This window comes from Cyclopterus lumpus, chromosome 15, assembly GCF_009769545.1.
Source record: "Cyclopterus lumpus isolate fCycLum1 chromosome 15, fCycLum1.pri, whole genome shotgun sequence".
Lineage (NCBI taxonomy): Eukaryota > Metazoa > Chordata > Actinopteri > Perciformes > Cyclopteridae > Cyclopterus > Cyclopterus lumpus.
The window spans coordinates 10,114,484-10,138,519 of NC_046980.1; the positions used below are offsets into that span (position 1 = coordinate 10,114,484).

Sequence of the window (24,036 nt, forward strand, 5' to 3'; positions counted from 1 at the left end):
TTCTATGTTGGGATTCACTTAGAAGTCATAAAAGCACACATTAGCGCCTTACCTAAAGACGGGCAATGCTCCAGATAACAAGAGGATCTGTATTTCCTACACTGACTTGTGTTTCTTTAAGCCTCAATGATGATAATAATTAGATCCATAATTATGAGGAGAATTCCTCTTGTGTTTTTCTTTCTTCCTTAGGCTCTTTGACACTGTCTGGCGCAAATGACCTGTCCTGCTTTCTCACGCTCTAAAGTGCTTATCCAGATGTAATCAGACTTGGCTGATATTTTTAATGACTTAGGGGGGAAAGAGATTAGACTCTTCCACCCTGCCGCCCTGACAGCATCGCTCTCTTAACGCTTTCCAAAACAAGACATGTGGGATGCCTCGAAGGAGTAAAGTTCACGTGACTGTGATGTTAAGTGTGTGTGCGTGCGTGTGTGTGTGTGTGTGTGTGTTTGTGTGTGTGTGTGTGTGTGTGTGTGTGTGTATCTCTGAGTCAGTGAGAGGAAGACTGTTGCTTTTCTCATTTTCTTAGACATTACTGGGAAGTAAAGAGGGGAGGAAAGTTTAAGAAAAAAATGTTAATGAGAGAAATTAAGTTGAAGGAGGAGGCAAGTTACAGATTTGACAGAAAAGTGTTTAGAGTGACGGTGAAAACCAATTCAAATGCCCACAAACCTAAATTATTATGGTGCGTGCTCCCACTAATTAGTTTGGAGACTAAAGTGATACAATTATATTTCACAGCCGAGCACATCCTAATAACCAACATGGTACCAAAGACACATGTTGATACATATTTCCAAGGTTTTCTAATACATTTAATTCCACGTGTGACAATGATGTTGTAAAAGTGTGAGCACTTTGCTGTAAAAAACATACGGTATTGTGTCAAAATCCACATGATCATCTTCTACTCTAGAGACAGGCACGACAGTAGGCAGATGATACATGTAATACAGGCAGATGGACATGGAAAGAGAGAGAAGGAGCTTATTTCGGAACTTATTTTCTGTCATGTAATTTATACACAAGAGACGTCCATTGAGCACTGCATTACACTGTTAATACTATGTTATTAACAAATATATTTGCAATCAGAGTGTACACGTTTCTGTACACACTCCACTGCTTGAGGTCTAATCATCATTTAAGTACCGCTTTCACGTAGCCCCCGTGGTGCTTCTGGAAAGGATTGTGGATACTTCCGCTTAATCATCGTGGGCCAGACAGACAGTTTTTTTTCTTCATTTTAAACACCTATAAAACTTATGGCACTCCCAACCAAAATCAAGATTGCAGTCACAGTAACAAACGCATGCAAGTTCTGATGTTTCCAAACCGATCCGTGCTCTGTGGATGTGAACCGTCATGACCCGAATACAGAGAAGAAACATTGTTGAGCGCATCCCATGTTTATGTCATTTAATGAGCCAAAATTAGATTACAAGAACAAACACACATGCAGCATTTGCATAATCCCCTCGGCTGAAATTCAGTTAGAATGAATTATGACTGAGCCAAATCAATGAGGGAGGCCTTGTCCTGCACTCTATCATGTGGCAACATCCATATTGATATTACCTCTCACTGTTTTCCTCAGGTTTAACCACAGATCCCCTCTGTTGCGCCCTGGTATGTTAAAGGAGCTAGTTGTCTAGTTTTGTCAGTATTCACAATCAACAATATTTATCTATTGTTGCAAATAATTCGGAGAAATTGAAGGCTCGGGAATTACAATCATTTCATCAAGGAGAGGGAAGGAAAGGACGAGTACGAACAAATGATAATGATAACGTGCTCGGCTGTTGCCAGCACGGCTATGAATAGCTGTATTTTATTCCGAGGTGGCATTACATTCAATTTAGAGGAGCATTCAAGGAGCAAAGAGAAAATAGGTGCTAAGCAGTAATCGGCAGGGTTATTGGGATTTTTAATTTAGGGAGCAAAACCTTTAATCCAAATGTGTCAATTACACACTTGTACATGCACATACAAATACAAAACATTGTTCGAAGAAGCTATCATAATGTGATATTTGAGATGAGTAATAAACAATAAAATGCAACACACATCTGTTGCATATGACACACATTAAAGGAAATGTACCTAAATGGTGGTACATCTTTTCACAATAGCAGCAATTTGATTACTTCTGTCAGTTGACGTGCATCAACACTCCTCGGCTCTGCCAATGTGCGTTGATGTGCATACCTTCAACTGTTCACCACCATATCTACTGCAAAACAGAAAGGCTGAAATTTGACAGACTAAGACTAAATATGATGTGCATTACATGACGTGGGCATGACACCAGCAGATAAATTACAATGTGATGCAATAACAAAATAATGCAATCCAGAGCGACTGGCCTTAACTATGCTCACTACCAACTTTCTTAAAAATGGTATTGTTTGTCAGGCCTCAGTTGGATTTCATTTCATTGCACACGTGTTCTTGTTTTTTTGTCTACTCCTGTAGACAAGTACAGGTTTCATGCCACATGCATTTACAGTCCACCATTGCATGATTGGTAAAGCCCCCTCTCACTGGAACAACACACTGCCAAATTCCTCTCAACCTTTCACAGACAACATCCCTTAATCTTTCCAGCCCTGCCTGGGGTGATACGAGCCGTGAATCTAATGGTTGGCAACCCATGAGCGTTATGACATTCATCTGCGCCCTCACTAAAGGATAACTAGCTCCCTGAGCCTCAACGCAATTTAGTCAAGACTCCGAATAATACGTTTACCTACTGCGGTGCGCTGCAGGCTCCCCATATCTTATTTCCCAGTGCCCCACACTCCCACACGCCAAACCACTTCTTTGCATAGTGATGTCCAACCTCCCACTCTTGTTGCTTCGGGGTCAAATTAGAAGGCTACTCTAATAATTTCTCCTTAGACCGATAACCATATACCTGGTTGGTTGGGCCCTCAGTCTCGCCCATCACCCATACAGAAATAACCTTTTTGATTAAAAAAGACATAACGATATCTAAATAAGGAGTCATTCTTTCAAAACAAAGTTTTTGGAAAGCTTGCAAAGAGGAGGAGAAATAATTGTGAACAGTGTTTACAGTGTTCCTGTATTTCACGATGTATAATTGAACATTTTTATTTTGTGTGTCAGATAATTAATTGCTTACTGGTAATTTGTGCGTGGGTTTAAGTGTATGTGCACACAGTAGCACATGTGTTGTATGACATGGGAATGATTAAGTAGGTTAAGGCAAATAATAGAACAGCTACAACAGTCTGATATGTATGATTACATCACTTTACTGTAATGTAGTCTTTAAAACCAGGAAAAGACAACAAGGCCATAGTATGATATCCAAAGCCGAAGAAGATAGCTTTCTCATAACGATATATATCAATATATTGCCCGGCCCTATGTATCTGATGTATGTGTGCGATTGTACGGGATGTCTGCATATCCCTGTATGAATACATTTCTATGTCATGCTGTGTGTTTTGGGGTTCCCACTTCAAGAAAGTGTCTCGAACCAAAAACTGTGTCAGGCTGTTTAATGAGGGCATTTCTCCTGTGGTTTGGCCCTATTTTAAACCGCTGTCAAACTCTTGGTCAGCAGAGAAAACGTTGTGGTGTCTGTGAGAGTGTGTTCACTCACTGTGTGTGTGTGTGTGTGCATGTGCGTGTGTGTAAATACCTTGAGTGCATTAGCATGCATGCTTTTTTGTATGTGTGTTCATGCAGCAATATTTAAAATTAATACTATTTTCAAAGTGATTACAGATAATTTCCACTCGAACATTAATCCTAAACTGGTGAGTTACAATAGCTATTATCCTTAACTAAAATACATCAGAAAACACATTTGTTTTACCATGAAGACATGACAACTGGCAAGAATCACAAAATATCCTCACTCTCCTCCATACTCACAAGGATCGAAACAAACGCTGGTTTGCTGTGTGTGTTAGCGTGAGTGAGTGGACATCATATTGATTAAGTGTAGCTGTATCATATATACACTATTAGGGAATGCCCATTAAGCTGCAGGCACAGGCCCATCTGCCTGCAGTGACACTCTGATTACCCATCAGTTGCAGATGTGCTTTTATTGTAGCTAAGCCTGGACTGTGACTTGACAGATTCAGATCAGCATTATCATCCAACACTGGGAAATGTGTTTGGTCCAGTGCTTCAGACATACCACAGTACAAACAATAAGACCACAACATACTCATAATAAAACACATTTGATCATGCTGAGACACAATAAACAATAAACTTAACAATGAAGTCTTTCCCTGCATCAGGTTGGTTACGATCCTGTAAAAAAAAAAAAATAATAATATACGGTATATATTTGGTTTTCAGGCTTGTGGCTGTTTCCTGGTCAATGCCATTGATTTTTCCTGCTTTCCTGATTCGATGTTGCAGCCTGACTTGGTCCTTTTTGCACATGACACCAAACACAAAGTTAAGACAAAAAGACAGAACACTCCACAGGAAAGTGAAGGGTAAATTATTCTCCTATGATCAATACATACCACATTGATATTGATAAAACTGGATTTTATCTTAAAAACTAATGTTGAATACATGTCGGACTGGGAGGTTAAGATAGATGGAAAAGCTCCTGCAACAGACACTCAGACAACAGACCAAGCAGTCTGACTCTTATCTGATGAATTGTCTTCTAATATTACAACACGTCCCTGTGGCCACACGGCTCCTTGGGGATCTCCAGATTTGTTTTGGGGTCAGACTGAAAAATTTCTCTCTTTTCTCTTTTCTCTTTTCAGCCTGCTGTATAACTGCACATTTGTAGTCGTGAAGTACAAATGAGAGCATGTCTTGCAAAAGATAATGACCCTGGGAAATACTCCCAAGTCATTTTGAAATAATTAACTGCTATTAACACAGTGAAGCACTGAATTCTGGAAGTTAATTTCCAGTTTGGCTCAGCCAAATGAAATGCAGGGTTTTGACATGTTTTGTTATAAAGTTTATGTCCCAACAAGCCAATTTCTTCTAGGAAATAGAACTTAATGTGGAAATATAATGGGATTCAGGTGTGGGTTAGAGGTCCACTGCTCAGATGAAAACCAGCATGGACTGGTTCCAACAGGGCTGGTTCCTCACAACAGAGATCTGTTGAGGCGAAACATATTCTGATTAAAAGTGACTAGAGAGGACCTTAAAGCTGTTGAGGCTCAAAATCACTGAAACCGGAAAGAAAGGGACTTTTTGAAAGACTCATGCCTCCATCAATCACCAGTTCAGCAAAAGAATGCAAAGAAATCCAAGGAGATTCAACACCATTTCTGATCTTTGAGGCACTGGGTTTTCTGTAAGGATTGCTGCAAGACAACTATTCTTCAGCGATGCATTCTGGGCATCTGTAGCACGGACTAAACTCCACAACAAGAAAATCACTAAATATGAGTTTGCCCATGCAAAGAGAGGAAACTGCTGCTCTCAAAAGACAAAGTATTGCTACACGTGTAATGTTTGTCTCACGTGGCCTGGTTGCTTCATGGAACAATGCTACGTGGACAAATGAGACACAAAGAAACGAAAGAAACAAAGAAAAAAACTCTTTGACCTCCATCTACTGACAGTGTTGAGAGTATTATGGTTTTGGAGTTGGGACATTAGCATAATCAAGTCAGACTCCTGACCTTAAACCAATAACAATGCTGTAGTGTGACTTGTCGCAAGCCACCCATGCAAAGTATTCAAATAATACCAATTAACTTCAACTGCAGAATGAGACTGATTGTCCAGAAATCCTCCAGTTTGCTTTGCAGGCCTGATCAGTAGCTAAAGAAACATTTGGATGCAACTTATTGCCGACAAAAACGTCAGAATATTCCTCCACCTTCATTCTCAGCACACATGGTCCTATAATTCTTCTCACATCTCAGATTCAATATCAAATGCTTTAAAGTGCATGTGATATTCACTATATCCACATTCGTCACGCACAAACCATAAAGCTATTGCAGTGAATGTATAATGCATGCATTGTGTTGTTAATCTGAATGCCTGAGGGTAAAAACTGTCTTTCGTGACATTATCTTGTGTATTCCTCTTTCCAGCTCTAACAAATGTGAAGCTGTGGGCCATCGACCGGCAATGTTTTCAGACGATCATGATGAGGACGGGTCTTATCAAGCACACAGAGTATATGGAGTTTCTGAAAAGGTGAGGAACCCTAATTGTCCCACAACGACAGACAAATGGCCCTGAATGGGACTTTGATCTGAAATGCCATGAATGAATTAACTAAATGGATAAAGGGGAATATGTGTGAGCTGTTGCCCTGAGGATTCCTTATTAATTTTTGCTAACAAATGATCTAACTCAAATTAATTGCTGGTATGTCTCTGAAGGTGTCATTCTGTGTCAGCTGAAAAAATACCTCGTACCTGTATAATCTTTTTTTAATATCTCTGTCTCCATCAGACACCCAAACCACCAGAAGCCTTTTATCACGTAAAAGGCCTGCATGAAGTATAGGATAAAAGGAAAGACTCATCAAAAGAGAAAAATAAGAGAGAATAATTTGCCCACCACAGAGAGCAGTGGGCAGTGATCAGGATGCAGGAGGGATTCAATTGCAGTATAAATCTCTCTTGTCCCCTATCTCTGTTCGACTTTCCTGTTTTTCTATCATCCACTTTGGTCTTCATCAAGCCAATTATGCATATTAAATCACCTCTTCCCTCTATTTCAAATGCCACATCATTTTCTATTGACTTTGTTTCAGGGCCGATATTAGAAGTTGCTCTATTGTCATCTCACTTCCTGTCATATATTTTTTGTTTGTGTTTAAAGTTGCCAGTGATAAAAACACACGCTCTGCCGAGGATTATTTCCATTGAACAAGGCCTCGTAAAAAGCTGTGATCATGATCAGACTCTCACACTATTTGATAGAGTTGTTTCAAGGCAGACAGGAAACCAACTTTTCACTATAGCTATTTCCAACACATCCTCAAACCTAAACTACAAAACCGGTTGTATGACAGTACCTTCCAAGACAACTCGTTTGACAGAAATTACTCCTATTCTGGTTTTGTGATGTGCAGCCTTTAAGGTAGACTGTTCGTAGTAAAAAGTCAAACCCTTGTCATTCCCTTTCACCTCTTCCCTTAGATGTAAGGGCAAGGGTAAACTCAATTTTAACTCTTTTACTTTTGCAGCAGTATACAAATGTCCCACCAACTCGCCCTTTGCTTTTGAGAGTGGACTGTATTATTCACGGTAATGTAGGATATTGCCGGTTTGGGAAACATAAATACAGGTTGCTTCAAGTGTTTGACCATAATGACAAACGCTTTAGTTTTTCTAACGAGGACAGTCTCCCTGGATACTGTAACAATCTGTGACGTTTGCAGGTCAGTTATAATAAAGTCACTTTGCTCGATCTTCAGGACCCTTTCACCACGAAGGAAGACATTTAATACCACACATATATTTCCAACCACATAAAAAAAACACTCTACTAATCTTACTTTCATGTCCTAAGACTGAAGCAATTTTAGTGATGGCTTTGACTAAAAAAAGACACTTGCTATCTCTTCACTGCGTGTATGAGCATGTACTGTATGACAGCTATTGCCTCTCAGCAGCTCTTATATAACAGTCCAGCAGATAAGTAAATATTTAATAGATATTATTTGGTTTGGGCTCACTCTACGTGTGTTTGGTTTATAAAGGGGTATCCAGGGGGGAATCAGTTATTTATAGCACCATTTTTTATTGTAATGTAAACAATTACATTACAGCACATGTAATTATTTATTAAAAGAGCTGTCGCTTAATTTGAGCGTAAGAACAAACGCACCGGTCCCTAACTCTGCTACAAACTATATATTTGCTCTCACAAGTTGTGAAGGAGGAACACAGATGAAAAACTGACAGGGAAATCCCACATGGTATTACATACGGGAAGTGTGCTTGTGAGGACCTTTTTGTATGACCTCTTTTTAGCATGTGTTAGAAATCACTCAAGCACCAAGAAGAGCAACTGAGGCGGTAATGTGTGATGAACTGGCAAACATCCCCTAGATTTACAAAATGCATATTGCTGTGAATATATATTTTCAAAAGGTTTGTGAGCTATTAATATACTCTCTGCTCTCTTCCACTTTCAGTAAAGGTCTAGCTATAAGGCATGGAATAAAAGCCATCTGCTAAACAATATGTGAAAGGGCGCAGGAAGTAAGCTTTGGAAAGCATTAATCAGACCCCAAGGAAGTGCTGGTTTCTCTAAGCGTTTTCCAGGATTGCCAGATAAAATGATTTAAGGTCGTCTTATGCTTTACTCACAGTGACACAGTGCTATGAGTGTAATGATGTTAGAATGTTTCAAATGATCAAAAACACCACATTAGTGACGCCGCACTTCCCCACTGGCTTTGTGTAATTAATTAATTTTCTGCAACACAATTGAGTTGTTGTTTACTACTACAGAGGCTTTTTGTTTGTGTCAACAGCTTAGCAGTTCAAGGGATTAAAAGTCCATATGTTCCATTTAAAGTCAGCTGATTAACTTGTGCCTCTGTGGAGGAAGCAACAACCCGAGGAAGAACACAGCGACTAGGGCCCGGGTTCGGGGCCAAGACAAGATGGTTCAGATTACTGTAATAAATCATGGAAAATGAGGGGGAAGAGGGAGATGGAGGAATACACAGAGTGAGAGATGATAGAGGGAGATATGCCCTTTGTTCACCAGCAGGGTTTATTTCGTCCTTTATAAACATTGGGCCAGTTTTATTTAGTTGGCTTGATAAGAGGCAGATAGCATTCATTTTGACTGCCGGGAAGCCAACAGAACAAACATCAGGGCCTCATACTGGTGAATGCAACCTCGGATCTGATTCCCTGCAGAGTAACTAGACACATTGTCCCATCTTACGCTGAAATATTTATATACACCATCTGTAATACAATATACAGGCCGACTGCCATAGCATAATATTGATTTTTTACGTGTTCCTGTAGCCTGTTTTCATGTTATTCTCTCCAGATCAAAGGCCCGCTTTAATTCTCGTCAACACTTTCAAAGCCAATATCCACATGAAGCTGCAATCCATGCTGCTTTCTATTTTTTTCTGACAACAAAAACAAAAGTCTTAATCAGTCATATACTGTATGTAATATAATACATATTCAATATAAAAGCACTTTATTTTCTCTCTCCTGCAGTGTTCCCACATTCCACGACTTGCAGGAAGATATTCTTAGCAAGCTTGCCGATGTCCTTGAGGAGGTAAGTGCCTTCTAAAGCCTCTGACACCTGCAGCACAAAGCAGATGTCACAAGCCTACTCCGCACATCTTAATAGATTTCCATACATGCCCTTACCTTTATTGCAGAGAATGGTGAGCCAGAAGGGAAATGAAGACATAATCTAGATAGTAAACTCTGGGTGAAGGCAGGTGCAGATTTGTTGGGAGAGGGGTGATGTAAAGGGACACAGTTTGCATAGTTGGGATTTCAAAGTAATTGTTGCTCTTTCAGTATGTGCTCAGTGTGATGATGTTAAACCAAATTGTCCTCCAACTAACTGACAGTTAATTCCATGAACCTGTACGGGAAGTCAGTATACTGCTGCCAGAAGCCATTTAAGGTTTCAAGGGCCAAGCTGGGGCACATCTTAATCCATTCAATTTAATAAAGTAAGGCGACATTCATTAAATGTCACCATGGGAACCTGCTCTAACCACGTAATAGTCACAAAGTCAACAATGTATTTTGTAATGTAATGTAAACCAATTCTCAGAGAAAACCTAAAACCTTAAAACACTTGTAACACAAGCATGTTTCGCAAATGGACAGCAGCTGTAATATGTATGTATAAGATATGCGAAATAATTAATATGTTTCCCATGCTGATTTCAGTGTGTGTTTTGAGATGTTTCCCAATATCACATTTTCTAACCATGTGCACACCGCTTCGTTTGATGTTTTTGCCAGCATAATTTAGTTATGCAAAAACATTCTCATTACACTTTTGAAGTGTGCTGCTAACATTGAGGCTTTCAATATGTTGTATTGCATTCAAATATGGCTGTTGCCTACTTTTCTATGTTAAATTAGAGATATACTTGAGTTCTTCATTATGAACATAAATAATCGCAAACATCCCTGCAAAATGGTGACTACCGTTACTCTTAAGAACCGACACACAGACACATTTTAAACCTGCAATTAGTTCCTAAACCCTGAAACTATAGAAAAAACTGCGACCCATTCAATTCCTCATGTTATCATATCATCTTTGTATCAAATCATGGTAGTGGAACAGCGGCAACAACAACTTTAAGCAGATGCAAAGACAGAAAATTTGACATAATGCACTATTTCCCACACAGTTGAGCTGTCAGTTTGTGGAGATGTTAGCTATGTTTGCTCTGAAAAGCAAGCCGACTTTCTCTGGGTTGTCCTGCTGCTTTCTAGTTTGGTAATCCGCTCAGAAAAAAGCTTGAGATCCTGAAAGTCTGTTGTTGAACCAGGCACCAAGCCCTCCGAATAACATACGGGAAACGTCCTCTCTGACAAGCTAGCAGTTAGCCCATTTGAGAACCACTCCACGTTAAACTACATTGATACAGAACTACTTATTACTCAGTATCACTGGAACCACTATTATTTTGCTACCATCATGTGGGATTATATACAAACAATACACCCATGTAATTGTGTAAATAGTTTTACTGTTTACAGCAACTTAATAAACATACATACAATGTTGTAACATATATGTACCATGTTTTATTACATAAGTAGATAATCACTGTGTCAATTACACACATCAATAATGCACCACTGCAAAATCTACTGCATGAACATGCAATGGTTTGACTTACACTGCTGTGTGATTGGACACCTTTTGTACCATGACACTATATAATTGTCCATGTCATAGTACAGGGTTGTGACTTAGACCTTGCCAATACATTAGGTTTTATTTAAGCCATGATGAATAATAAGTGCGTTATTTATATCATTGAATGTACGGTGTATAACAAAAAAAGCCGTCACATTAAAGAGCTTTGCTCTAAGTGTTGAAAGGTAAAATTGGCGATAATTCAAAGACCTATCGGTTAAAGGGATCAGCACAGCAAGAGACTCAAGAGAATCCGCTCAGTTCAGCAGGATGTAGCAGCAGGGGTGTTGATGGGCAGGAGAAGCAAGAAAAGGCAATCTATGAGCTTCCACATAGCAACCTATATAACTACGATGTAGGAAAATAAGGAGGTTGTGTGAAAGTACATTGGTAGGGGGGAGGCTGCAAGCTATGCAGCCCACATCAAAACAGTGTGCGTGGCTGAATTGTAAAGTGTGAAGTGGGAGAAACACAGCTGTAATGAAATGTGGGTAATGCAAGCAAAACATAAAGCAGTTACACAGATTTGTGATTTTAAAGATCTCTGTTTGGTGTCTAACTAGAACAAGCCTGTGTGACGATGTATGGCGAGTGACCCCCAGTCAAAAAACCTTAATATTTCCGTAATCAAATCCTCCATAGCCAGAGTGCAAACTATTTTGCCAGCAATAAACTTAATGAGATAATCATTTTTTATTTGGGACAGGGACGATGTGTGTGAGTGAGCTGGGAGAACCCACCATGTTAACCATGAGAACGTGATGGTTTCGATGGCATTCTTGTAATGCCTATCAAATGTACTCTGATTAATATGTTTGAACTGTTTACTGAGGAAACATAAGTGTTGCGAGGTTAATTTGAATTTGTATTCATCAGCATCATGGACTGTTGATTGCTGTCACCCCATAAACAATCAAGTAGCGGTGCATGGTGTTTGACTTGGCCCGTGCACATCCAAGGATTTCCCTCGACAAGCAGAGGTCCTATAGGTTGGTGGTGCACATATGGTGAAATCAATCATGCTGTTCTATGTCTTGTCCTTTGATATATAATATAAAAGGTCAATTTGATCTTTGATTGATTTTTAATAATAATAATAATAATAATAATAATAATACATTTATTTATATAGCACCTTTAAAAGTTTACAAAGTGCTCTACATATAAGCAAGGTAAAAACATCAATACAAGTAAACATTTCAGAAAATACATGAGGCAATGAACACAATAGAGGAATAGAAAATTACAAATACAAAATAAAGCAGAACAGACAAACTAAAATAGGGTAAACAAGGGGAAACTGCATAAAAGGACGACATCACTTAAAAGCAGTTCTATAAAAATGGGTTTTAAGAAGTGATTTAAAAGAAGCTACTGATCCTGCTAGTCTTATTCCCTCAGGTAGGTCGCTCCAAAGTCGAGGGGCTCTGATGGCAAAAGCACGGTCACCCTTTTTTTTTTTGATTAGACTTCTATTTTTTTCTTCAGCTTTCCTCTCCTCGAGAAAAGGGGCTGCATTGTATGAATAGATCAACCTCAACTTAACATCATAACTGCTACCTACTATCAACAAGAAGCTTTACTCTTGAGAGACGCATAGCAGAAATGAATCCTACACTCACTGCTCAGTGTTTGAAGTAAGATGTGAGGTACGGTAGGGGAAATGGTGTGAGAATAGAAACCTGGCAAATGTCAACGACAGTGTAGAGTCTGCTTATGGTCCAACAGGAAACAGTGAGCTCTGTCTTCAGTCGAGACTTAGTGCAGCATATTGTGTATATAGTTTGCTGGGAATGTCAAAATCCCACGAGAACTTGTTTTATGAAAATCAAAAACTGATGCTTGTTAACACTCGGCCCCCTATAAAGGTTACAGTGACTTCTTTAGCTTCTTGTGCCTTGGTTCATCATCATGTTATACCTTGGTATCCAGTTTTCTCCATGGCACAAGAGGTTTTTCACATCATATGAAGTTATGTCACATCTCACGCATCTGGCAAGCAAATGCTATCCTTATCGGGTACAAAAGGTTATTTTCAACGCAGTGAATATGCGAATATGTCTATGAAAGTGTTTTTCTTTGCTCAACCAATGCATGCTGGGATACGCTCCGGCACCAGCAACCCTGAACAGGAAGACTTGGTGTAGAAAATGGATTGATGGATGAATATATATACGTTTTGATCTTGAAAAGAAGGTGTGATTTGCCTTCAGATTTGATGCTGTACTATTCATTGTATTCACTCCTTGTCTGTACCTGCTCATTCAAGGTCACGGTGCATATTCAAGCAAGCAGTGGTTGACAAGCAGAGAACCCTCCCTGCTATTGACAAGGAAAATCATCTAATTGTAATTTATCTCCCTGCACCCAACTCAGCCTTACTTCCTCTGAAGGGTATTTTTTGGTCTGTAGTGAGAGAGGTCTCACTCCCAATGTGAGAAAGGAGATAAAAGAATGACAGTGTGCTTGATTAACATGTCTCTTCTCTGGTCTTCTCTTCTGACAGACACATTATGGAGATGGAGAGTACATCATCAGACAGGGGGCCAGAGGAGACACCTTCTTCATCATCAGTAAGGGAAAGGTGAGAACAGTGCTTCTAGCCGGCCACCAAAATAATCATCATGACATCGCAAGAGAGGGACTTGTGGCATACATGGCAACAGACACCTCTCTTATTGGAGCAAAGTGGTAGTAGTTTTGGGTGAAAGTTAGCTGTCATCAATCATCACCAAGATAAGGGAGAGGCTGCCTCTGTAATCCTCTCTTGCAGATGCTCTTGGAGCATCTAGAAAGGAGGATGGAGTCACTTTTATCTCACCTTTCTGTCATCAACACTGGCTTTCATACTGAGCACAGATGAAAAGATGTCATGGCCGTTGGTGGGCTTTCATATGCTTGTATTGTTAACATGTTTTGATGGAGCTACACTTCCTCCCATTATTTTCTCTTCATCCTCATCTTGTGTATCCTCTTTCCACTGTTCATGTTTGTCCTCCACTAACCTTCCTCCTCCTCATCATTATCGGCAACAACATAATTATAATAATAATCCATTTAATATATATTAAGATACTCAAAGACACTTTACATGTTACATTATACACTGTAGACACAGCTACGGGGAGCAATGCGGGGTTAACAGTGTCTTGCTCAAGGACACATCGACTAGGGCGGGGATTGAACTGCCAACCCCCTGATTGAAAGACGGACATGCTAACCACTGACCCACAGTCACCCCACATCTGTCTCTTAAATCCACAAATGGTAAGATTTGAACATGTCTTACTATATATATTATACTATATATATACCGCCTGTCGAACCTCAGATTCAAGACGAACAGTGCGGATTCCGTCCCGGTCGTGGAACAGTGGACCAGCTCTTTACCCTCGCAAGATTACTGGAGGGGTCCTGGGAGTTTGCCCAACCAGTTAACATGTGCTTTGTAGACCTGGAGAAGGCTTTCGACCGGGTCCCTCGGGGGTTTTGTGGGGGGTGCTGCGGGAGTATGGGGTGCCGGACCTGTTGGCACGGGTCATCCGGTCTCTGTACGCCTGCAGTAGGAGCTGTGTTCGTCTCCTCTGTAGTAAGTCAGACACGTTCCCGGTGGGTGTTGGCCTCTGCCAGGGCTGCCCTTTATCACCGGTCCTGTTCGTGACCTTCATGGACAGGATATCTAGGCGCAGCCAGGGGGCGGAGAGGATCCGGTTCGGGAGTCTCGGGATCGCCTCTCTGCTGTTTGCGGATGATGTGGTCCTGTTTGCCTCCTCGGACCGTGACCTCCAGCATTCACTGGGGCGTTTTGCAGCCGAGTGCGAAGCGGCAGGGATGAGAGTTAGCACCTCCAAATCTGAGGCCATGGTGCTCTGCCGGAAACCGGCGGATTGCTCCCTCCAGGTGGGGGCAAACTGCCTACCCCAAGCGAAGGAGTTCAAGTATCTCTGGGTCTTGTTCACGAGTGAGGGTAAGGTGGAACGGGAGATCGACAGGCGGATCGGTGCGGCTGCAGCAGTAAAACAGGCGCTGTACCGGTCCGTCTTGGTGAAGAGGGAGCTGAGCCGGAAGGCAAAGCTCTCCATTTACTGGTCGGTCTACGTTCCAACCCTCACCTATTGTCACGAACTCTGGGTCGTGACCGAAAGAACGAGATCTCGGATACAAGCGGCCGAAATGAGCTTCCTCCGTAGGGTGGCCGGGCTCAGCCTTAGAGATAGGGTAAGGAGCTCGGACATCAGGGAGGTTGGAGTCGAGTCGCTGCTCCTTCGTGTCGAAAGGAGTCAGCTGAGGTGGTTCGGGCATCTAGTCAGGATGCCTCCTGGACGCCTCCCATTAGAAGTTTTCCGGGCACGTCCAACTGGTAGGAGGCCCTGGGGAAGACCGAGGACACGCTGGAGGGATTATATCTCCCGGCTGGCCTTGGAACGCCTCGGGATCCCCCAGAATGAGCTGGAAAGTGTTGCGGGTGAGAGGGGGGCCTGGGTCGGCCTGCTGAACCTGCTGCCACCGCGACCCGACCCCGGATAAGCGGGTGATAATGGATGGATGGAGATATATATATATATATATATATATATATATATATATATATATATATATATATATATATATTATTATAGTTATTATGTAGTATTTTCCAGCAGTTGACATGTCCAGGATGTACTTGTTATTGTAAAGGGTGAAGATACATTCTGTTTCCTGTCTTGTTTTTCCTCTCCTTTGACCCTAAACAGATCCCACTTCACAGAAGAAAATACACACATGGACGCAGACATAAGCGCACACGCTCCTGATCTTATCAATGCTTTTCGCTTAGCTATTTCCACATCACTCGCCACATAACTGTCTCCAGCTAGACCACAGACACTAGAAGAAATTCCTGAACATTTTGGCATCTCGCAACACACACAAAACCTAGCTTTTTCAGACTATACCATCTTTTAAATTTTTTCCTGCCCCCACACGATCATATTAGATCATGAATAATAATGCTGTCACTCAGGTGTTGGCAGCATGTCAGTGCGCCGGTGTGTGCAGAACTGACTAATAGATGAAGACAATATCCTTCATAGTGCAAAACGACCGTCTCCATTCACTTCCTCTAAAATCTACGTACCATCACTTTGATTTGTAAAGTCAACTGTCACGGCACGGTGCCATCACTCATCTGGCTAATGAAGTCACCTATTTGTAACAGACCACCCATGATCAGAGATATCTGTCCCCTGACCTGCCACATTGAGATATCATATACCATCACTTTCATTTGGAGTAATAAATAAATGAAAATGTCCTCTCCTTTACTTGCCTCACATCTTCATCAAGCTATACATCGACCCTTCTTTCTGCCCTTTTTTTCACAACTTCCTTCTTGTCACACTGCTCTTCTGTTTAACTCTCCTCCGCCTGCATTTTCCTCCTTTCGCCAGGTTAATGTGACCAGGGAAGACTTGCCCAATGTAGAGCCTGTCTACCTGCGCAGCCTCGGAAAAGGAGACTGGTTTGGAGAGAAAGCACTGCAAGGGTAAGATTGTTTTTAATAACAATGCCTCTTCCTATTTAAATCTTCTGTTCTCCTGCTGTTTCTGTCTGCTTCTCTGTCACCTTCTAGTTTTCACTTGCAACTTTTCTATAATATATACCCTCTTGTACTTAACATACATCTATCCTTTCTAATTTGATATCATCCGCCTCCAGCTCTTGTCTGTCCCTATTTCTTCCACCTCTCACTCGTCCTGAGAGGCATGATCACTTGCTAAGTGTTTGGAAATGAAAGCAGAGCCACACATTACACAACAATCCTGATTTACTGTAGCTATTCCACACATTGCATCTATCTCTGAATCACATAAAACATGTTTGGTCTGACCTGATCAGATTGAGGAAGTCATTGAAATACAATACTTTTTCTTTTTTTTTTCTGCAACTGCAAATATGTTGCTATACACTCTAAGCAGCAGGCATTTATAAATGATGCGCTGTAGGATTGTATTCCTTGCTGGAACTATATAAACAGGACAAATATCTGAAGAGGCAGCTATTTTACCTCCAAGCCCTATGCATTAAGTAAACATGAGGGCAAATACAATTATTGATGCATGCTCCTCTTTCTCAAGCTCTCTATTTTGCCCAAATCAAAAGTGTGAATGTTCAGCAGACAGTGGAGATCCCTCACAACCCGTCTGTGCTATATTTTGCAAACAGCTCGTCACACAGTAAGAAGTAATTATTTTGTCGTATAGTGTGCTGTTAGCTGGAGACTTATTTTTGTTTCAACAATAATATCTATATGTCTCCATTATTTTGTCTTTTTTTTCTCATTCCATGTCTTGGTTGCCACATCAAGCGCCCAATCCATATCTCCACACTCACAGACTCAGACTTTGAGACGCGTTCCCGCAGACATCTTGAGCTCTCAGTGCGCATTTGTGCAGCAATTCATAGTATTGTGACGTTAAAGACAGGGTTACCTGGGAAAACATGGAAAGCATAAGGTAAAAAACAGGTAAACAAAGAGGATGGCACATTTACACAAACACATTAACATCACCATGTTATGATGTTGTCATGATTCTGCATATGTTGCTGCACAGTGCTGTCACATTCGTATTCAAACCATTTCATGCCCTTACTCTCCCTCACACACCATTTACCAGGTGACAGTCAGTTAAATTCCTGAGGCTTTAGGGCTTTGGATGAACATTGGGATTGAGCCATATACATCTTAATGGTGTCCCAGACTGTAATAATCCCTATCTTGTATGAACACATGTGTTAAGTATGTGAGCACAGAAGCCTTACTCAATGGAGAAAAAACATGTAATGAAAACGTCATGTACTTTATACGCCTCGGCCAGAAATCTCGAGCTCTGAAGATATATACTGAGGCAAGTTCAAAGTAACCAGGCTGTATAGATTGTAGGGATTAGATGACTCACTGCTGCTGAACTGCTAACATTTTGTGGCATCTAAGCTCTCAAATACTTTCACTGAAAGGACACTTCAGTGTAATAAAAACATTTTATACGGGTTCTGGCATCAACGCCCCGTGCCCTGACAGGATATTTTTACCCTGCTGTTGGTCCTGTCATGACTGTGTGACTCTGTGTACAATGTTTTATTAAAATAGAGGGAGGAGAGAGCAAAGTGTATTATACCTGTGGGGGGTCAGGTGGAAATAGAGAACATATGCACTCATGAGAGAACATTTGAATGTGTGCATGCACACAGACCTTGTCAACTTGAAACAAAATGTAGATGTCGCCATCTTGTGGCTGATGAATGTGAAATCTTAAATATCAAGCCCATAGCAATCACGTCACAAGAGCACACCTTGAAAACACAAAGAGACTTAAATTGTACCAAAGCAGTATCCTGTGAAAAAAAAAAAAGACATGCCAGCTTATGTGTTACTGTAAATCATTATTTTTATTTCGGGAAAAAATAACTCCAGATGTTAGATGTGAGGTTCAGGCGACCGCTGGAATTGCACAGATGTTTGGGGCTTCTCCCCAAAAGTTAAAGCTTACAACAATAGGATGTAAAAGATGACAGAGCATTAATATGCATGCATAACACGTGAGGGACCTCTTGGCAGTGGGAGGAGTACATTGTTCCAAACAGACATTCAATACTGTACACTGATGAGATGTGCTGTTTAATGAATGAGATCATGACACAAAGTACTAATCTATTATGGATTTAGCAGCTGTGCTACTTTTGTGTTTAACTATTTGAATTTTCCAGGAATTCTGTGATTTCACGGAATTGTTATTTAAAAGAAAGTCTCGACGCATCACGCTGATGATTTTATATGTCCACGCACACACACACACGCACACACACGCACGCACAAGCACACACACACACACTTTTACGTCGCTGTAAAAATACATGATATATCACACATATCCTTAAGTGTGCCAATGCATTTAGCATTTTGAAAAGCTCTTCAAAGCACCTATAAGAGCACCCCTTGCTTTGTTTAATCAAGAAAACCAGAGCGTTTCCACATCCCACTAAAGCAAAGTGCTCCCCTCACCTCTGCATCTGCTTGGTATTGTTATCATCTTTTGGCCTGCCCGCCTTTTGTCTCGGAGTGTCTTGAGCGAGACACCTTTGATAGTCAAACGTGTCTCGTTAATTTGCATGATTGAGATGCTGGCCATCTTCGAAGTAGGCTTTTGATCACAGGGCTCTTCTGCAGGGCCATCTTTGTCATCAGAAGTTAACTGCGTGTCCTTGCTCATGAAACTCAATAGCCCCGACTCAAAGGCTACTGTGTCCATCTGAAGACTTTGCCTTTGATCTGTGAGAACAACATATTTACAAATCAAAGTCTGTTGTCCTCTCCAGTGCCAGGCATAATGATTTTGTTCGAGCCAGTGTGTTCATTATAGCAGCGGAAGAAATATCCCGTGACATGTTTCCTCTGCAGGGTTAGCCCTTAATGAATACTTCCGTACAGTCGGTGGATGTTTCCAGGAAAAGATGGACCAACGGCATATATCTCATATCACATTCTTCCTGCCATGCTGAAGTGTGAACTCCCAATTGAGGTGTCAATCCATCTGTAGCACAGCCAATATGTGCCCTGACCTCTTCGCCCAAGTGTACTTGCTGTGAGTGTGTGTGTGTGTGTGTGTATATGTGTGTGTGTGTGTGTGTGTGCGTGTGTGTGTGCGTGTGCGTGCGTGTGTATTGGGGCGTTTCAGTAGAGGGTGAGAGATCAAAAAATAAGTGTCACTGACAGAAATGTGCTCGGAGTCAGTGTCAGACCACTTTCAAACAATACAGCCCTCTTATAAATCACGGTGAGAGGCTGTGTTAGTGTGTGCATGGTACGATAGGTACTGGTCAGAAGATGAGACAAACATTATTTGTACCATAGACTGTAGATAAGAAGTGGACCTAGTCGTTTTTGAAGCCTCGCCATCTTTGGGTTTTTTGCAACTAGTGAATGGAAGTGACCATATTGGGACTGGGGAGGAGTGAGGAGGTGGTACAAATGGTGTATAGAGCTATGGTAGTGGTCTGTCAATCACAAGGTAGCCCGCCCTAAAGCATACCCTTCTTTATCGTCTGTTTTACCCTAAATGGGACCTACATTTACGAAATGAACTTCATGCTGTATTGGAGAAGACTTGGAATTATGTGTTTTTAAGGTTTTAAAAAACTAAATTACTATAAGAAAGTAAAAGCATAACATTTAGTATATTTGATAGTTTACACTGAATTCAGAGCAGTGGAAATGATCTAGCCTTGTAGACCAGTCGCTTTAACCAAACAAAAGGGATCCATATCTGCCAATATCGATCATAGATGATCGATTAGTATCAGCATAAAAAGAAAAACAGGATGAGGGATCTCTAAAAGTTATATTTGCTCCCTTTTTTCTTTTGTGCTGATCCGATCTGTGACTCTGATCCGTGATCCGATCTGAAGCGTGAGTTTCATGATCCGTTGCACCACTAGTAAATCTTGTCATTTTAAGCATTGGGGCATGCTTATGTTAACATTGAGCTCAACCCAATAGAGGTGATCCCATGACTGTAGAGTCTCATGTAACCTGGTCCGTGCCTTGCACATCGTTTTGGGCATTGCACATCACAATGGTCTCTTTGACTCCATCCTGCATGTTTTGATGAAGTGCTCGTCGGCTTCAATGCCGTTTTATAGAATAACCCGCCTCCCTTCAGTCCAAGCCGTACCCTCAGTCTTTTAATAGCTCATCCCCCACGAGTCAAAGCATTAACTTCTGCCATCTGCTATTAACTACAAATCTGTATATTTCTCATTGCTGCTGTATTTTCCTGTCCGTACCCCTCTGTATATTTTAGTTTGCTTTAAAGCATATCAGAGATTTTTTAGACAGCTACTGCTCACATTTCATACCGTCACAGCATGCAAATCAACCACCAGAGATTTTAAGCTTTTTTGAGACAGCTTGAGTACTTTGTCACAGTAAATCCCTTGTTACCCTTTTTTATTCGGGAAATATGCACCATTGTTGTGTTGAGATGCAGTTTTTGATCAGGGACTTTCCCGCAGGCCAAACATGTATTTTAGTTGTTGGAACCCATGGGAAGATGGGGATTGAGAAAGGGGAGAACTAAAAACAGCATTCAGAAATAAGAGTCAGCTTCAGCTAGTGGCCTGAATTCACAAGATAACTAACAATTTCACAAGTATGCCCTATTATGTCAAATATAAATAATTTCCATACACGAGAAACACTGGTTCCCTGTTAATGTTTTTATGTGTCTGTGTCAAGCTGCGACATCGTGAGACTCAAGAGTAAAACGTTATCATTTTCCTAGTGTGTTTGGATAATGGACAAAAATAACGTGTTATTGAAATAATGTTCAGGAGCTAAGACATAAATTTTGGATATTGAAGAAAAATACTACAAAAATGCACCAATCAGGAAGTTTTAAGCTCCCTCTGATTGGATTAATCTACCTGTAAAAATCCGATTCAAATCATAATAACACCTCTATTATCATGTTTTATAACTTCATTACTTATGCGTTCACTGACTTATTATTTTCCTATAATCTATGAATGAATGGTCCATTCTCAGTTTGACCTCCACATTTCTTTTGTCTTATTGCTTGATATCTGTTTATTTTGTTTGTTTGTTTTCGTTACATTTGTATCTTCTAATTATCTAGTTTTGTGTTAAATGTTTTGTCTAATTGTGCTTATGTGGTAATGTTGTTGAGAATAATTAGTAAATGAGATGGTGCATATCAAGGGGTTGTTTCCATATGTATAAAAGAAGTTGACGTAGTCATCGGGATGTCACCTATAGGATTGTGGCTGGCGTTTTTAAGCCTTGAGTTCAGCGATTTCGCCGTCGCCCTTAAATAAAATCGGACTTCTTTTTGTAACTGGAGGAGCCGCCTCTACTCGTCAGTATGAGGGAATGCAAGTTTTAAGACACATTCTGCATTGGCTTCACTCGGCATGGTTGTTCCTCATGAATAATTTCCAACCGGTGTGAAAGAGGCCGCCTGGAAGAGTAGGTAGGATAAATATATTCATACATGTAAAAAAAAGTCTGGTATGGAAAAGTGGAAAGTGGTCATACTTTGCAGTTATGTGTGAAATGCACAATGTTGTAGTTAATGGAAAAAAGGTGCAATCATTTACGTAAGTGCTTTAATAGAAATCTTTGACACAACTATCCAGGCCCACGTGATGACCTCTTAGTCACGGACTTGAAGCACAAATTATTGTCTGTGTATCCCGCAGCCACCTCTTGTTCTTGCCCCAGTCCCGGCCCAGGCTTTACTTCTTCTCACTGCAGTCACGTAGCTACTGCCCCACTCTCAGCCGCCAAGCCTGTACGGTATTTTCATAACCCCCTTTCCAGGACACCAGCTCACTGTCCAATTACCTATTTCATTTCAACTATCTACTGGACATCAACACCACAGGCTCCCTCCAGTGTACGTCCAAAGGACATTCCAGACACGGCATGCAGCTGCTTTTAGTGCGTCTTTGCTTGTACATCGGTGTGTGTGTGTGTCTTTTTTTCCAGTGGGTTTCTTGTTGCGCTCCACTTAACAAGTGCAAAGCCTTCTTTGGCTTAGTGGATGACTTCGGCTCAGCAGCATGTAAATGAATCATTCTGACAACGTATTGTTTAGCGGTTGTGTTTCTCATAGAACATCGCTAGCATCAACTCAATGAGTGGTTTTCCTCAGACACACTCGAGCAGGGGGGGACAGGTGTAACAGGCTGCTCCCAAACATGAAACCCTTGCGGCCTCTAAAGGATAACTCATGCTTAATCACTATTTCAATATAGCCCCAAGTGTTGTGTTGTTTTGTTCTATCGCCATGGTAAGTGAATGACACCAACACTGTAGGCTTTCTTTTATGAGACACATTAACCCGTGTAACATAGTGTGGGTGCCGCTGTAGTTGTAGCTCATTGTCATGAGAAAACTGATGCGTCTGGTGAGCTGCCTTTTGTTTGCATATCTGCCATTTAGAAAATGTTTTGCATAAGCTTCACACACATAAAGTTATGACAAAAACTATTTGAAATTATTAAAATCCTTGGCATTCTTCTTCTTCTTCTTCTTCTTCTTCTTCTTCTTCTTCTTCTTATTATTATTATAGACTAATATATTCACAGAATTGAATAATATGTTTTGTTTTGTTCCTGTATACATGCAGTATTTGAAATGAATTAAAAGGCTAATTTGGGGAAGTAGGGGAGAAAGCTTTTGAAAAGTGGCTCCACAGCTGGCGGATTCACAGCTGGGACGTTACAAGCATTTGTGCCTCAACAGCCCTTAACAGAGCAGGTGACTCCTTATTCATCTAACTTTAATAATCATACAATTAAGCTAATATTGTTTCATCTGGTGAAATAGTTTGAGGGAATCACATTTGAGGATTTTGGTTTTGGTCACTTACCTCATACATTACCACTCAGTTCAATGCAATTAACAAACTGGATTCCAACTGGGACCTTCCAGTCATTAGCTTCTCCAACCTCTAAGCTTCATTAGCCCACAATACAATAGTGCATACAGCTAAAGACATAATGGAAATAGTGGAGAATAATGTGTAAAGGTCCACTAACAGCAGTGAGCAGGATTTGTTACATTCATTAATTCAGCTTTATTGTTCACAGATTCTGCTTCTAGGAATACCCTAGTGTACTTAAACCAAAGTACTATCTTAATCTGATCACTCTGTATTTTTGTGCAAACATGTAAACATAGTGTAGAATTGGAAATATATCTATTGTTACTCTATAATTCACTTGAAACTGTCGTGTTCATTTTGCACTAAAGTTCTTTGTTGAGTGAGAACATATTCAGCACTTTTCATTTGTCAATTATTGAATTCACACGAGGGTATACAAACATAGGCTTACGGTTATTTCATATGGACTATTTATTGAATTACCAAAAAGTAGAATAGATAGTAGGGATACAGTACTCAACTAACCAATTAGGCCAACTATTATGAGGGTTTTGTACAGCCTCCCTTTATGAATAACACAAATCCAAGAACTTCTCTTCCCACCTCAGTCTTGAAAAATCATTCCCACTGACTGTCAATCATCACGACTATTGTTCCCCAAACAAATCATCACATAATCACTAGTGACAACCACGTTGTGTGACATAGTGTCTTCATC

General features: G+C 40.7%; 1 protein-coding gene across 1 annotated transcript in view; it reads left to right on the forward strand.

Moving 5' to 3' along the window:
- LOC117743960 (cGMP-dependent protein kinase 1-like) overlaps positions 1-24,036 on the forward strand; it is a 78,311-nt gene that overhangs the window by 42,856 nt on the left and 11,419 nt on the right. The window contains exons 4-7 of the mRNA XM_034551961.1: positions 6,075-6,180; positions 9,189-9,252; positions 13,379-13,456; positions 16,302-16,396. Coding sequence (XP_034407852.1) covers positions 6,075-6,180; positions 9,189-9,252; positions 13,379-13,456; positions 16,302-16,396 — 343 coding nt within the window. The remainder of the gene's footprint in view (positions 1-6,074; positions 6,181-9,188; positions 9,253-13,378; positions 13,457-16,301; positions 16,397-24,036) is intronic.